Source organism: Aquarana catesbeiana, linkage group LG01 (genome assembly GCF_042186555.1).
Source record: "Aquarana catesbeiana isolate 2022-GZ linkage group LG01, ASM4218655v1, whole genome shotgun sequence".
In the NCBI taxonomy this organism is placed as follows: Eukaryota; Metazoa; Chordata; class Amphibia; order Anura; family Ranidae; genus Aquarana; species Aquarana catesbeiana.
Genome location: NC_133324.1, coordinates 631516102 through 631532100, shown reverse-complemented (window position 1 = coordinate 631532100; position 15999 = coordinate 631516102). Strand labels below are relative to the sequence as shown.

Genomic DNA, 15999 nt, shown 5'->3' with positions numbered 1-15999 from the left:
CCATTCGCTGGTAAGTTATATTATTTGGCATGCAGTACTGGGGTCCACCAGCAGGTGTCTCCTGGCAGTGTTGAACTGTCAGGAGAATATTTCCCTGCTGGTGTCCTGTCATCTTTTGGCTGCAGTACTGATGTCCACCAGCGGATGGATCCTGGCAGTAGGGGGCAGACAACACTCCCTGCGCTCAGGTGTAACTTGAAGCCAATTAGTCAGCCCTATAAATACCCGGTGAGCCCTCACTTGCTCGCCTTGGTATCTTTCTCTCTCCCTGCGTTCTGACCTTGCTGCCTGTTTAACCTTGAGCCTGCTATCTGCCTTGTCCTGATCTGACCCAATCCCTATCCTGAGGCCTTCCCAGTCCTGTCCCTTCTGTTCCTGGCTCCCTTGGATCCCTGCCCTGAACCCCATCCATCCATCCTCTCCTTGTCCTGTTCAGGTTCCCGTCCTTACCCTTCTGCTGACTTCCCTGTGTATGACCTTGGCTTGGCTTGTTTACGATTACGGTATCTCCCTTTACTTATATATATATATATATTGTTGTTTGTAGTGGGTTGTTGTGTGGGTTTTTGCACTGTTTGTTCCTGTCACTTATCACTTGTTAATAAACACCATTTCACTTACATGTGTTTCTGGTCTCCTCTGTGCAGTCCACACAGTCTGGTCTACTAGTCTCCTGACAGTATACCAAGGCCATCCCTGACCAGACGTGGCTGCACTGAGAAACCGTCCTGTTACGGTGGGCGCGCAAAATGGACTTTGATGAAATTGTCTATTATTCTCTGCTGGCGGCAGAGGATAATGAATATTGTTGTCAGACTCTTAAAGATTGGACCCGTGACCAACTGCTGGAAACGATACAAACAGCCCATTTATTTGTAGATCAAGGTCATGCGTTATTTGAGGATGTTCAGCCTTTGATTCAATTATGTATAAAGTCAGCCTTGTCATGCATTCCCGAAGGTAGTGACGATTACTCCCCTCCTTTCAGTTGTGACCAGGTGGAATCCCTGGTATGGTTGTTAGAGGATGATCCGGCTTACTTTGATGAACATTATTCCGCTTGTTCCCAGCAGGTGTTGTCCGATTGCATTTATTCAGTACAATCTCTGGTTAGTCAGGCTGTATGTAAATCAGCGTTTGTTCAACCTTTGCTGCAGGCATGGTCAGATCTCCTGTCTTTAGCTAAGCCACAACATTCCAGCCCTGCCATTAATCATCTGCCTTCCAAAAGATCTATCTCCCCGTCACCTATGGCAACCTCAGCTACAACCCAGTTTAATCAGTTCCCTACCAAATACTACCACCCAGTCTCCAAGTGTCACACCTATCCTGCTTTCAATTCACCTGTCTCTCCTCCTCCACCTGTAACAGTCCCACAAAACCCCTCTCTAGCTACAGTTCCTTGGTCTTCCTTCGATCCAGCTACTTTCTTTGCTTACAGCCCTGCACCTACATACAAAACTGCACGGGCTAAACCAAAGAAGAAGCAAAAATTCTTCCCGACCCACACCATCTTGCCAGTAACCCAACCTGTTCCAGCTTTGCAGTCTGACGTTCCAGCTCGCCAGTCTGACGTTCCAGCTCGCCAGTCTGATGTTCCAGCCTTCCAGTCTGATGTTCCAGCCTTCCAGTCTGATGTTCCAGCTTTGCAGTCTGATGTTCCAGCTTTGCAGTCTGACGTTCCAGCTTGCCAGTCTGACGTTCCAGCTTGCCAGTCTGACGTTCCAGCCTTCCAGTCTGATGTTCCAGCCTTCCAGACTGATGTTCCAGCTTTGCAGTCTGATGTTCCAGCTTTGCAGTCTGATGTTCCAGCTTTGCAGTCTGATGTTCCAGCTTTGCAGTCTGATGTTCCGGCTTTGCAGTCTGATGTTCCGGCTTTGCAGTCTGATGTTCCGGCTTTGCAGTCTGATGTTCCGGCTTTGCAGTCTGAAGTTCAAGCTTTGCAGTCTGCTGTTCAAGCTTTGCAGTCTGCTGTTCCAGCTTTGCAGTCTGCTGTTCCAGCCTTCCAGTCTGCTGTTCCAGCCTTGCAGTCTGCTGTTCCAGCCTTGCAGTCTGCTGTTCCAGCTTTGCAGTCTGCTGTTCCAGCCTTCCAGTCTGCTGTTCCAGCCTTCCAGTCTGCTGTTCCAGCCTTCCAGCCTGATGTTCCAGCCTTGCAGTCTGATGTTCCAGCCTTGCAGTCTGATGTTCCAGCCTTACAGTCTGAAGTTCAAGCTTTGCAGTCTGAAGTTCAAGCTTTGCAGTCTGATGTTCCAGCTTTGCAGTCTGATGTTCCAGCTTTGCAGTCTGATGTTCCAGCTTTGCAGTCTGATGTTCCAGCTTTGCAGTCTGATGTTCTAGCCTTGCAGTCTGATGTTCCAGCTTTGCAGTCTGATGTTCCAGCTTTGCAGTCTGATGTTCCAGCTTTGCAGTCTGATGTTCCAGCTTTGCAGTCTGATGTCCCAGCCTTCCAGTCTGCTGTTCCAGCCTTCCAGCCTGATGTTCAAGCTTTGCAGTCTGATGTTCAAGCTTTGCAGTCTGATGTTCCAGCCTTGCAGTCTGATGTTCCAGCCTTGCAGTCTGAAGTTCAAGCTTTGCAGTCTGAAGTTCAAGCTTTGCAGTCTGATGTTCCAGCTTTGCAATCTGATGTTCCAGCTTTGCAGTCTGATGTTCTAGCCTTGCAGTCTGATGTTCTAGCCTTGCAGTCTGATGTTCCAGCTTTGCAGTCTGATGTTCCAGCCGTCCAGTCTGATGTTCCAGCCGTCCAGTCTGATGTTCCAGCCGTCCAGTCTGATGTTCCAGCCTTCCAGTCTGATGTTCCAGCCTTCCAGTCTGACGTTCCAGCTTTCCAGTCTGACGTTCCAGCTTTCCAGTCTGACGTTCCAGCTTTCCAGTCTGACGTTCCAGCTTTCCAGTCTGACGTTCCAGCTTTCCAGTCTGACGTTCCAGCTTTCCAGTCTGACGTTCCAGCTTTCCAGTCTGACGTTCCAGCTTTCCAGTCTGACGTTCCAGCTTTCCAGTCTGACGTTCCAGCTTTCCAGTCTGACGTTCCAGCTTTCCAGTCTGACGTTCCAGCTTTCCAGCCTGATGTCCGGGTGTCTGCCCTCCAGCCTGATGTCCGGTTGTCTGCCCTCCAGCCTGATGTCCGGTTGTCTGCCCTCCAGCCTGATGTCCGGTTGTCTGCCCTCCAGCCTGATGTCCGGGTGTCTGCCCTCCAGCCTGATGTTCGGGTGTCTGCCCTCCAGCCTGATGTTCGGGTGTCTGCCCTCCAGCCTGATGTCCGGGTGTCTGCCCTCCAGCCTGATGTCCGGGTGTCTGCCCTCCAGCCTGATGTCCGGGTGTCTGCCCTCCAGCCTGATGTCCGGGTGTCTGCCCTCCAGCCTGATGTCCGGGTGTCTGCCCTCCAGCCTGATGTCCGGGTGTCTGCCCTCCAGCCTGATGTCCGGGTGTCTGCCCTCCAGCCTGATGTCCGGGTGTCTGCCCTCCAGCCTGATGTCCGGGTGTCTGCCCTCCAGCCTGATGTCCGGGTGTCTGCCCTCCAGCCTGATGTCCGGGTGTCTGCCCTCCAGCCTGATGTCCGGGTGTCTGCCCTCCAGCCTGATGTCCGGGTGTCTGCCCTCCAGCCTGATGTCCGGGTGTCTGCCCTCCAGCCTGATGTCCGGGTGTCTGCCCTCCAGCCTGATGTCCGGGTGTCTGCCCTCCAGCCTGATGTCCGGGTGTCGGCCCTCCAGCCTGATGTCCGGGTGTCTGCCCTCCAGCCTGATGTCCGGGTGTCTGCTGCCCAGCTCCAGTGGTTCCTGTCTGCTGCCCAGCTCCAGTGGTTCCCGTCTGCTGCCCAGCTCCAGTGGTTCCCGTCTGCTGCCCAGCTCCAGTGGTTCCCGTCTGCTGCCCAGCTCCAGTGGTTCCCGTCTGCTGCCCAGCTCCAGTGGTTCCTGTCTGCTGCCCAGCTCCAGTGGTTCCTGTCTGCTGCCCAGCTCCAGTGGTTCCTGTCTGCTGCCCAGCTCCAGTGGTTCCTGTCTGCTGCCCAGCTCCAGTGGTTCCTGTCTGCTGCCCAGCTCCAGTGGTTCCTGTCTGCTGCCCAGCTCCAGTGGTTCCTGTCTGCTGCCCAGCTCCAGTGGTTCCTGTCTGCTGCCCAGCTCGAGTGGTTCCTGTCGTCTTCTGCCCAGCTCGAGTGGTTCCTGTCGTCTTCTGCCCAGCTCGAGTGGTTCCTGTCGTCTGCTGCCCAGCTTGAGTGGTTCCTGTCGTCTGCTGCCCAGCTTAATGACTCTGACATGCCAGCCGTCTGCCCAGATGTGCCTGATGACCAGCCTGACATACCTTCCTCCACCATTCTGCCTGATGCCATAGACCATGGACAATTAAGACCAGTTGGAGCGTCCGGAGGCCGCTCCTTTAGGGAGGGGTACTGTCAGGAAAGGGTCCATTCGCTGGTAAGTTATATTATTTGGCATGCAGTACTGGGGTCCACCAGCAGGTGTCTCCTGGCAGTGTTGAACTGTCAGGAGAATATTTCCCTGCTGGTGTCCTGTCATCTTTTGGCTGCAGTACTGATGTCCACCAGCGGATGGATCCTGGCAGTAGGGGGCAGACAACACTCCCTGCGCTCAGGTGTAACTTGAAGCCAATTAGTCAGCCCTATAAATACCCGGCGAGCCCTCACTTGCTCGCCTTGGTATCTTTCTCTCTCCCTGCGTTCTGACCTTGCTGCCTGTTTAACCTTGAGCCTGCTATCTGCCTTGTCCTGATCTGACCCAATCCCTATCCTGAGGCCTTCCCAGTCCTGTCCCTTCTGTTCCTGGCTCCCTTGGATCCCTGCCCTGAACCCCATCCATCCATCCTCTCCTTGTCCTGTTCAGGTTCCCGTCCTTACCCTTCTGCTGACTTCCCTGTGTATGACCTTGGCTTGGCTTGTTTACGATTACGGTATCTCCCTTTACTTATATATATATATATATATATATTGTTGTTTGTAGTGGGTTGTTGTGTGGGTTTTTGCACTGTTTGTTCCTGTCACTTATCACTTGTTAATAAACACCATTTCACTTACATGTGTTTCTGGTCTCCTCTGTGCAGTCCACACAGTCTGGTCTACTAGTCTCCTGACAGTGGTGCAGTGTTTCTTGGGCAGGTACTCGGGCTTACAGGATGTCCTGAGGCAGGCCAGGAAAGTCTGTGTGCATTTCCGCAGGTCATATAATGCCAGTGCTCGGCTGGCTGACCTCCAAAAGGAATTTAACCTGCCCAAGAACCGCCAAATCTGTGACATGCCCACCAGGTGGAACTCAACGGTGGCCATGCTGCAGCGGCTGCACACACAGCAGAGGGCCATCAATGAGTACCTGTGCGACTATGGCACCAGGACAGGGTTTTTTTTTTCCCCACGCCAGTGGGCCATGATCAGGGATGCATGCAGTGTCCTGTCACCATTTGAGGAGGCCACGAGGATGGTGAGCAGTGACAGTGCATGCATCAGTGACAATCTCCCCCCTGTCCACCTGTTGGAACACACGCTGCGTGGAATAATGGACAGGGCACTTGAGGCAGAACAGAGGAAGGAAGAGGAGGACTTCCTTAGCTCTCAAGGCCCCCTTTATCCAGACTGTGTTCCTGCGTGCCCATCGATCACACAGGAAGAGGAAGAGGACGAGGAGGAGGATTGGGTCAACATGGAGGTGGAGCCTGGCACTCAGCATCAGCAGCAGTCTTTAAGGGATCATTTACAGTCCCAAGAAACCCATGGACTTGTACGTGGCTGGGAGGAGTGGCTGTGGATCATGTTGTCCTTCGTGACCCAGAGAACTCCGGACCGAATGCCTCAGCAAACCTATGCTGCATGGCCTCCCTGATCCTGCAAAGCCTGCGAAAGGATCCTCGTATTCGTGGTAACAAGGAGAGGGATCAATACTGGCTGGCAACCCTCCTTGATCCACGTTACAAGGGTAAGGTTGCGGACCTTATCTTGCCGTCGCAGAGAGAGCAGAGGATGAAACATCTTCGGGAGGCCTTGCAGAAAGGTCTGTGCAACGCGTTCCCAGAGACTGGGAGGTTACAAACTCCTGTTCCTGGACAACGTGTTGCTGAGGCTTCGGTCAGTCAAAGAAGGAGCGGTGGAGAAGGTGGCCGTCTGACCGATGCGTTCAGACAATTTTTTAGTCCGCAGCCCCAAGGTATGATTGGTTCCAGCAACCATCGCCAGCGTCTGTTTTACATGGTGTAGGAATACCTAGGGGCAAGATCTGACTTGGACACCTTTCCCACCGAAAATCCTCTGGGTTACTGGGTCTTGAGGATGGATCACTGGCCAGAGCTTGCACAGTATGCAATTGAGCTACTGGGCTGTCCTGCATCCAGCGTTCTTTCGGAACGCACATCCAGTGCTGCTGGAGGCTTTGTAACCGATCACAGGGTGCGCCTGTCCACCGACTCGGTCGATCGACTGACCTTCATAAAAATGAATCAGTCTTGGATCACCACCAGCTACCAAGCACCTGATGCTGATGTAACTGAATAATTTTTTTTTAAATGTCAGATCCCTTCAAGACTGCCTATGCTGATGCTGAGTGACTATCCTGTTATGCTGAGTGACTATCCTCTTCCTCCTCAATGATCATGCTGATAGCTTGTAAGAATATTTTTGGTTCTGGGCGCCTCCACCAGTGGCTAATGCCCAATTTTTCAGTCCCTGTTTAACAGGGGCATGTAATTATAATTTTTGATGCAATATTTTGCAAGGAGGGTTCGTTGCTGCGCTCAACTAGAGTATTTGTGAGGGGTTGCAGTGTTGTGGCACCAGCACCAGTGCCTAAGGCCCAATTTTTCAGCCCCTGTTTAACAGGAGCGTGTAATTACAATTTTTGAGGAATACTTTGCAGCAGGGCTTGTTCCTGCGCTCCAACTAGAGTATCTGTGAGGGGTTGCAGTGTTGTGGCACCAGTGCCTAAAGCTCAATTTTTCAGCCCCTGTTCAACAGGGGCGTGTAATTACAATTTTTGATGTTAATATTTTGCAGGAGGGCTCATTCCTGCACTCCAACTAGAATATCTTTGAGGGGTTGCAGTGTTGTGGCACCAGTGCCTAAGGCCAAATTTTTCTGCCCCTGTTCAACAGGGACATGTAATTACAATTCTTGATCTAATATTTCACAGCAGGGCCCGTTTCTGCACCCACCAAGAGTAACTGTGAGGACTTACAGTGTTGTGGCACCACCACCACCGCCAAAGGCCCAATTTTTCTGCCCCTGTTCAACAGGTGCATGTAATTACAATTCTTGATCTAATATTTCACAGCAGGGCCCATTCCAGCGCTCACCAAGAGTAAATGTGAGGACTTACAGTGTTGTGGCAACACCACCACCGCCACCACCAACGGCCCAATTTTTCTGACCCTGTTTAACAGGTGCATGTAATTACAATTCTTGATCTAATATTTCACAGCAGGGCCCATTCCAGCGCTCACCAAGAGTAAATGTGAGGACTTACAGTGTTGTGGCAACACCACCACCGCCACCACCAACGGCCCAATTTTTCTGACCCTGTTTAACAGGTGCATGTAATTACAATTCTTGATCTAATATTTCACAGCAGGGCCCGTTTCTGCGTCCACCAAGAGTAACTGTAAGGACTTACAGTGTTGTGGCACCAGCACCACCACCACCACCACCAAAGGCCTAATTTTTCTGACCCTGTTCAACAGGGGCATGTAATTACAATTCTTGATCTAATATTTCATAGCAGAGCCTGTTCCTGTGCCCACCAAAAGTGTGAGGGCTTACAGTGTTGTGGCAACACCAACACCTAAGGCCCCAATTTCTGCAGAGTATATAGGGCAGGCCCCTACTTTCAAACATCCAACTTACAAACGACTCCTACTTGCAAACAGAAGGAGACAACAGGAAGTGAGATGAAATCTACCCCTAGGAAGGGAAATTCTCTCCTGTAAGAGTTAATATGGGAAAAATGTGTCTCCTCTCCACTGATGCTTTATGACCAATCCTTGTTTCACTAAAAACTCCAAATTGTCAAAAAACATTTGTCATTGGGACAGAAAGTGAGGTGAAATCTTCTGAAGAGGTGCACAGACAGCAAAACAAATGTCACAGGGGTGATAACCCTTCCCTATGTTTTCCAAAAAGCTTAAAATAGATTTTTTGGCTGGAGCTACACTTGTACACAAATGTACCAGTTGAAAATTACAAACATATTCTACTTAACAACAAACCTACAGTCCCTGTCTTGTTTGCACCGCCTGTATACTGCTGTTCAGAATATATAGGGCCTGGGGGCCCCACGCCTTTCCTTTTTTTAACTTGGGTGCGGGGTTCCCCTTAATATCCATACAAGACCCAAAGGGCCTGGTAATGGACTGGGGGGGTGGGGGGTACCCATGCCGTTTGTCTCACTGATTTTCAACCATATTGCCGAGTCCCGACATTACATTAAATCCGCAAGCAGTTTTAAATGACTTTTATTCCTTTAAAAATATCATTTTGTGCAGGGACTGTTCTAAGCACGGGAAACACGTGCCACTTTACAGGCATACAATAGACACCCCCCAGGTATGATATTTAAAGGAATATTTCACTTTTTTTTTAACTTTAAGCATCATTAAAATCAATGCTCCCGAAAAAACGGCTGTTTTTAAAACTTTTTTTTGCATTGATACATGTCCCCTGGGGCAGGACCTGGGTCCCCAAACCCTTTCTAGGACAATACCATGCAAATTTGCCTTTAAAATTAGCACTTTTGATTTCAAACGTTCGAGTCCCATAGACTTCAATGGGATTCTAAAGTTTGCGCAAATTTTCGGTCCATTCGCAGGTTCTGGTGCAACGCAAACCGGGGGGTGTTCGCTCATCCCTAATGAGCACTGTGGAGCAGTGGCGGCCAGTGCTCAAAATTTTTGGGGGGGCGCAAACAAATTGAAAATTACTGAAACCCCTCCTCCACCAATTGCAGCCACTTGTGCCCATCATATGCAGCCACTTGTGCCTTTCAAACGCAGCCATTGTGCCCATAAAACGCAGCCATTGTGCCCATCAAATGCAGCCATTGTGCCCATCAAACACAGCCAGTTGTGCCCATCAAACACAGCCACTTGTGCCAATCAAACGCAGCCATTGTGCCCATCAAACGCATTCATTGTGCCCATCAAACGCAGCCACTTGCCCATCAAACGCATCCATTGTGCCCAAACGCATCCATTGTGCCCATCAAATGCAGTCACCTGTGCCCATTAAATGCAGCCACTTGTGCCCAGACGCAGCCATTGTGCCCATCAAATGCATCCATTGTGCCCAAACGCAGCCACTTGTGCCCATCAAACGCGGCCACTTGTGCCCACATGCAGCCACTTGTGCCCATCATATGCAGCCACCTGTGCCCATCAAATGCAGCCACTTGTGCCCAAACACAGCCACCTGTGCCCATCAAATGCAGCCACTTGTGCCCATCAAACGCAGCGACCTGTGCCCATCAAATGCAGCCACTTGCCCATTAAATGCAGCCACCTGTGCCCATCAAATTCAGCCACCTGTGCCCATGAAATGCAGCCACTTGCCCATGAAATGCAGCCACTGTGCCCATTAAATGCAGCCACTTGCCCATCAAATGCAGCAACTTGTGCCCATCAAACACATCCATTGTGCCCATTAAATGCAGCCACATGTGCCCATTAAATGCAGCCACTTGCCCATCATATGCAGCCACTGTGTCCATCAAATGCAGCCACTTGCCCTTCAAATGCAGCCACTTGCCTATCAAATGCAGCCACTTGTGCCCATCAAATGCAGCCACCTGTGCCCATCAAATTCAGCCACTTGTGCCCATCAAATCCAGCTACCTGTGCCCATCAAATGCAGTCACTTGTGCCCATCAAATGCAGCTACATGTGACCATCAAATACAGCCACTTGCCCATCAAATGCAGCCACCTGTGCCCATCAAATGCAGCCACTTGCCCATCAAATGCAGCCACTGTGCCCATCAAATGCAGCCACTTGCCTATCAAATGCAGCCACTTGTGCCCATCAAACGTATCCACTGTGCCCATCAAATGCAGCCACCTTTGCCCATCAAATGCAGCCACTTGCCCATCAAATGCAGCCACTTGTGCCCATCCACGCATCCATTGTGCCCATCAAACACATCCATTGTGCCCATCAAATGCAGCCACCTGTGCCCATCAAACGCAGCCACTTCCCCATCATATGCAGCCCCTGTGCCAATCAAATTCAGCCACTTGCCCATCAAATGCAGCCACTTGCCCATCAAATGCAGCTACCTGTGCCCATCAAATGCAGCCATCTGATGCCCATGAAATGCAGCCACTTGCCCATCAAATGCAGCCACCTGTGCCCACCAAATGCAGCCACTGTGCCCACCCACCCACCCCCACACGCGGGGTTTGCGGCTTTGGCTGCATCCCCCCTGCGCGCCAGAGCTGCCATCCACGCACGTGGGGGGGTGGGTGTTATGCAGCCGACTCAGCCGAGGGGACTTATCTCTCAGAGGGGCGGCGACCTCCGCTCCAGCGCGAGTCTCCTCACTCCTCTTACTAAGAGCCAGGCATCCTATAGGGCGACCTGGCGCTTTGGCCAATCAGGAAGCAGATCTGACATCCTGCCTCCTGATTGGTCGAGAGGAAAGTTAGTGTGAAAATAGCGAAAATTAATTCACTATTGTCACACAATTGGGTGGGATCAAGGCGCACTCTTTGTGCCCCAAGCCCACCCTATTTTGAAGCCTATTAGAGCCTCTGACTCTAATCATGTGCTTCAAAATATACCACCCCCTCCCACCCCCACCATAGGAATCCATGCGTCCGGCGTCCTGAAAGGGGCCGGGTGCATGGATGGGGGGGCGACGCCCATGCTCCCACAGTGCACGGGCCGCCATGGCTGATGAGGCGGCATTGATGGGCACTGATGAGGCTGCATTGATGGGCACTGATGAGGCTGCCTTGACGGGCACTGATGAGGCTGCATTGATGGGCAAAGATAGTGCTGCATTGATGGGCACTGATAGTGCTACACTGATGGGTTTTTGATGAAAACCATGGGCAGTAATCGTGATGCATCGCAGAATTGAATTGAATCGTTAACAGGATAATTATAATCTAATCTAATCGTGAGACCAGTGAAGATGTGCACATCTAATGAATATCCCTAAATGGATTAAACTATTATATAGCCAGAATTGAAATGAATCAAAATATCTCTGAAATCTTTCCTATTTGCAGGCGCACCAGTCAGGAGTGTCCATTGTTGCCTCTTTTGCATTGTCCATCGAGCCCTTAGCTATTTTAATATGAATGTCTTCCACTATTAGGGGATTTTGCATTAACTCTTTAGAAGGGCAAATATCCTTATATGTAGTTGATGCCTTCATTTACTTGGTTGATCCCATCAATGCTTTTCTTCCTTTTTTTAAATTGACCAGAAAGGCTTCATGTACACTGCAGCTAGTAAACAGATGTTTAGGAGCAGTTGGGTGTTTTTTTCCTCTATGTTATCTTATCAGTACATGTACACAGGGTTGCTTATATTTGTTTCTAGGCAGCTGAGTTTAGAAGCATTTTTTGGAAAGCAAAAAAAATGCGTTCAGGACGGATGTTCAGAGGCATTTGAAACGCCTGTAACAGCTTGTAACCACAGTAACTCGTATTTAGCCATGTTTTGTTTACAGGCGTTTTGAATTTTTGACTATTTGAAAAAAAAAAAAATGCTTGTAAACGCAAACACGGCATTTAAACACTGCGAAATGGACATTTTTAAAATCTGTTACTATCTGTCAAGTTAAATTGTTCAGGAGAGGTTGTAAAATGTCCCGTGTACATTAAGCCTTGGATAATACAGGCCTTTGGGTAAACTGATATAAATCCATTCTTTTTCCTCTTGACTCTGACCTTTTAATATCGCAAGTTTAGCAATACACTTGCAGAGGCTGCTTAAGTATGTTCAGTCCGTTACTCTGCCCCTCAACCCTAATAATAGCCTCAGCCCCCTCTGGCAAACTTGGCAATAATGTAAGTGCAATGATCAATGAGAAATGCTCACGTTATGATAAAACACAGAAATTGCCTTTACTGCAATATTTCTGTGGAAGAATAACAAACAGTAACAGTACAGGCATACCCCACTTTTAAGTACACAATGGGGTTTATTTACTAAAGCTGGAAAGTGCGAAATTAGGCTCACTTCTGCATAGAAACCAATGAGCTTCTAACCCCAGCTTGTTCAATTAAGTTTTGATAATAAAACCTGGAAGCTCATTGGTTTCTATGCAGAAGTGAGCCTGATTTCGCACTTTCCAGCTTTAGTAAATAAACTCCATTGTGTACTTAAAAGTGGGGTATGCCTCTATATAGTCGGGTAATCAACTAGAGATCAATAACTGAGATTTAAGAGCAATAGAGCTTTCAATCCTATATTCAAGCTGCTTTCAGGGGATTCCAAACCTGACAGGTCCCCAAGAGCACACTTTAATAGTAAATAAAGCACAATATGGTACTTCAAATTTAGATTGGTTACCTCTACTCAGATTGGCTCTATGAGTCCAGGCAGGAGGAGAGCAGAGGAATGACTCCCTTTGTGTCAGACCTCTCTCTACTATCCCCTGACACCACAGGCCCAACTTTACACACCTATTCAAGTCAGCAAGTAATGGCTTAACTTTATAGATAAACTGTCCCACACATCCAATACATATACAGAGCCCGGAGTATGTGTGTGTGTGTGGATCCGTATGGTACTAGTAGTTTCAGTCCTTTTTGAAGAAAAGTTAAGCTGTGGTGTCTTCAGCTAGCCACTTTCGTTGGTGCACTTTAACCCCTGGGTAGCAGGGCAAACAATATAACCGGACCAGATTATCGGGTGAAACAGACAGGATTTTATTCAACAAGGTGAGAGGACAATGATGTCTGTATACAATGTCCCAGAAATGGGTAGTCTTATCCTTTATCCCTGTGGTACTACAAGTGTCAGCAAGATGACTACAAGCAACGATTTCTGGATACAGTGTTCAAATAACTCCTTCTGTAGTGCAGTGTCTCTGTTCCCTGTAGATGGGCAGAAATGCCTTTTCACCAAATCCTGCGATCAAGACCCAAACAAACGTCCTGGAACAGGCAGGCTTTATGGCGATCCAACCAGTCCCCTCACACTGGAACGGTTCACCGTTGGTGGAGATGCGCCTCGATATACACAGAGGATCCCCTTCTCTCAGGCTGGATGTCTCAACTAGCGGTGGAGGCCTGAATGGCGTGGGGAGATCATTTGAGAGACAGCACCTCTCCTTCAGGTCTGGTCTCTTCACTCCCTCATGGCTGACTGAACTTTTACCTCAGGACACAAAATGGAGTCTTTTACTTTCCTGTCAGCACAGCATCATGGGGTTTGCAGTTCTCCCTGTATACCAGTCTATGGGGCCTTTTGTGAAGGAACTGCTTGTCCCAGAATCCATTGCAGCTCTTCCACTTAACCATTTATTTGGTTAATAACCTTACCCAATTTTTACATTCTTTGGCTTCAAAAATTAAGTGGTGAATGTCCTCCCCAAGTAACGTGATGGGCAGTGCTAATTTAGTTAAAATGATTTTTTTAACCAAAGCTGGTGTATTTATTTTCACCAGTCCCATACCAATTATGGCAATATTTAAATGTACAGTATCCATTCACTTTCCTCTTCTTTCCTGTGTACCTAGCAAAGCCCTTACATTTTTTATGCACCAAAGTCTATCTTAAATGGAAGATCCCCCACCCTCTAACATTTTCTATAGCTAACCATACACGGTTAGAAAATGGTTACAAAAAAAAGTTGGATTTTTGTGGAACGCGCATGCGATAACGCCATCTAATTATCACCATATTATCGATCGATAACATAAATAGTACATTGTTCACGAACAGCTACACAATCCGGGGTTACATTTTAGCATACGCATGCTCTGTAGATTTTTTCAAACTGTTTTTGATCAATTCCACTACTAATGTTTGAAAAGTTGTTTGTTTAGGTTCAAGAAATCCAACATGACGCTTTGTTTTTTGCCATAAAACTTTGTACGTTGATAATCAGAATTAGCCAACTAACGTTTTAAAAAACGAACAATCCAGCGTATCGAACGCTTTTTCCAACAATTTTCTAACTGTTTATGGCCAGCTTTTGTGTTCTTTCCATCCATTAGCATATAATTGTAGGAGCCGTTCTAATCTTTTTGAAAAAAAAATGTCCATAGCCTACTTCCCTTCATGATTTGGTTTATGCAAATATATTACTGTGTATATTTATATATTGCCTTACCCTCAAAAGTTCCACAATGTCTGTGTTCTAAAGGGATTCTTCTGCTGTGAACATTATTATTATACTTGCTATAAATTATCTGCACTACCACACCACGTTATTATCTAGTAATGCTGTAATTGTGTTCTTTGACCCCCACTATTCAGGTTTTACTTTTTCTATGGTTATTCACACAAATGTAATAAAAGTAGAATTATAAGCAAAACTTGTTTTTTTTTTCATTTTAGATTAAGGGAAAACTATAACCTTTATCTATTTTTTTTGTTAGCCATCCCTGCCCCATTGGGGAGATTTCTCTTCACTTCCTGTCCCATAGCCAACACAAGAAGTGAGAGGAAATCCCTACAAATTAAAGGAATCGTTTGGGGACCCCCCCCCCAGGTCACCAGAACTAGTGTCCTCATTGGAAGATTTCCCCTCTATTACTTATCTGGAGACAACCCAAAATTTGGGATTTTCTTTTATTTTCACTTTTAATAATAATGGTAAACAGGACAAATAGAGAGGGTGAATCTCCCTAATGGGGACACAGACAGTAATAAAAACTGACAAGTGTTCTAATCCCTCTCCACTCTATCCAACACAAAAAAATAGTTTTGCCTTTGGTTAGGCTTTTTTTTTTTTAATCTTAAAAAAATGTCAATTCATATTGCATGTTGATGTTGGTGTTTCACAAGAAAAGTAAGATTATAGCTATTTAGTGTTCACTGAAATTGTTCAAAACAGTTATTATCTCTTTAACATACATTCCTATTCCACTTCTAATGTCATCTACTTGGAATCAAGAAATATTCTGGATCAAGTGATTACATTGCTTTTATCTCTCTATAAACTCTACACTGAAAAACAAACACATTCGTTTTTTTTTTTTCACTTCTTATTTTTTTCAGATGTAAGCCAACTCCAGATTACGAAACGTGCAATAGAGAGAATACACCATAGATGCTTCATTTGCAAAAGCGGCAGCTGAAAATTCAATCGGCATTTCAGATGCGATTCATTCTCTCCACAAACATGGATATTGAGTCTTCCTATTTATCTCAAGAACTGCAGTGACTTCAGAGACTTTAACTTTAATTACTTCTTTTACTAGAGTGCATCTGAGCAGAGTCCCTCTGACTGTGAAAACATCTTTCATGAATACTGGTTCCGCTAACAGGCATTACGTGTTTTCTTCTAGAGAAAATCTAAGGACAATTATGTTTTTGCTATGTTACTGCACTTAAAAAGTATTATAGTACTAATTTTTGCAATTTGTGTGTACAAGCTAAAATTTAACATATAGCCGTTACAATCACGCTGTCTAACTACTCAACAACTGTTGCGATTACATATCAACCACATACGAAGGGCATTATGTTCAATGGGTCAGTCAACTCAGACTTGCATTGTGAGATGGTACATTAACTTTTGTGGTCTCTGCAAAGCAGGAAGCCTATGTATGTAATTAGCAAATATGGCTGTCATTATATATATATATATATATATATATATATATATATATATATATAAAATTTCAAACTATTAACATGCATTGATAACATTATTTATTTCAATATGACCTCTTTTGCAAGCTCTTGAAAAAACTAAAAGAACTATACATTTCCTTTAAGTGATTAGGTTAGCTTTCATTACTGATAAACTGAGCAGAAACCTTTTCTGTTTAGTGTTATGACATATGTTGAGCCTGATGGTCATGTGCTTATAACATTGACTTCTCGTACTGTATT

The 15999-nt window shown here is 47.0% G+C and overlaps 1 protein-coding gene across 1 annotated transcript in view; it reads left to right on the top strand.

Annotated features, from left to right (window-relative positions):
- Positions 1-15792, top strand: part of EPGN (epithelial mitogen) — a 79971-nt gene extending 64179 nt beyond the window's left edge. Inside the window, exon 5 of the mRNA XM_073601312.1 lies at positions 15160-15792. Coding sequence (XP_073457413.1) covers positions 15160-15211 — 52 coding nt within the window. The 3' untranslated portion in view covers positions 15212-15792. The remainder of the gene's footprint in view (positions 1-15159) is intronic.
- The last annotated feature ends 207 nt before the right edge of the window (positions 15793-15999 follow it).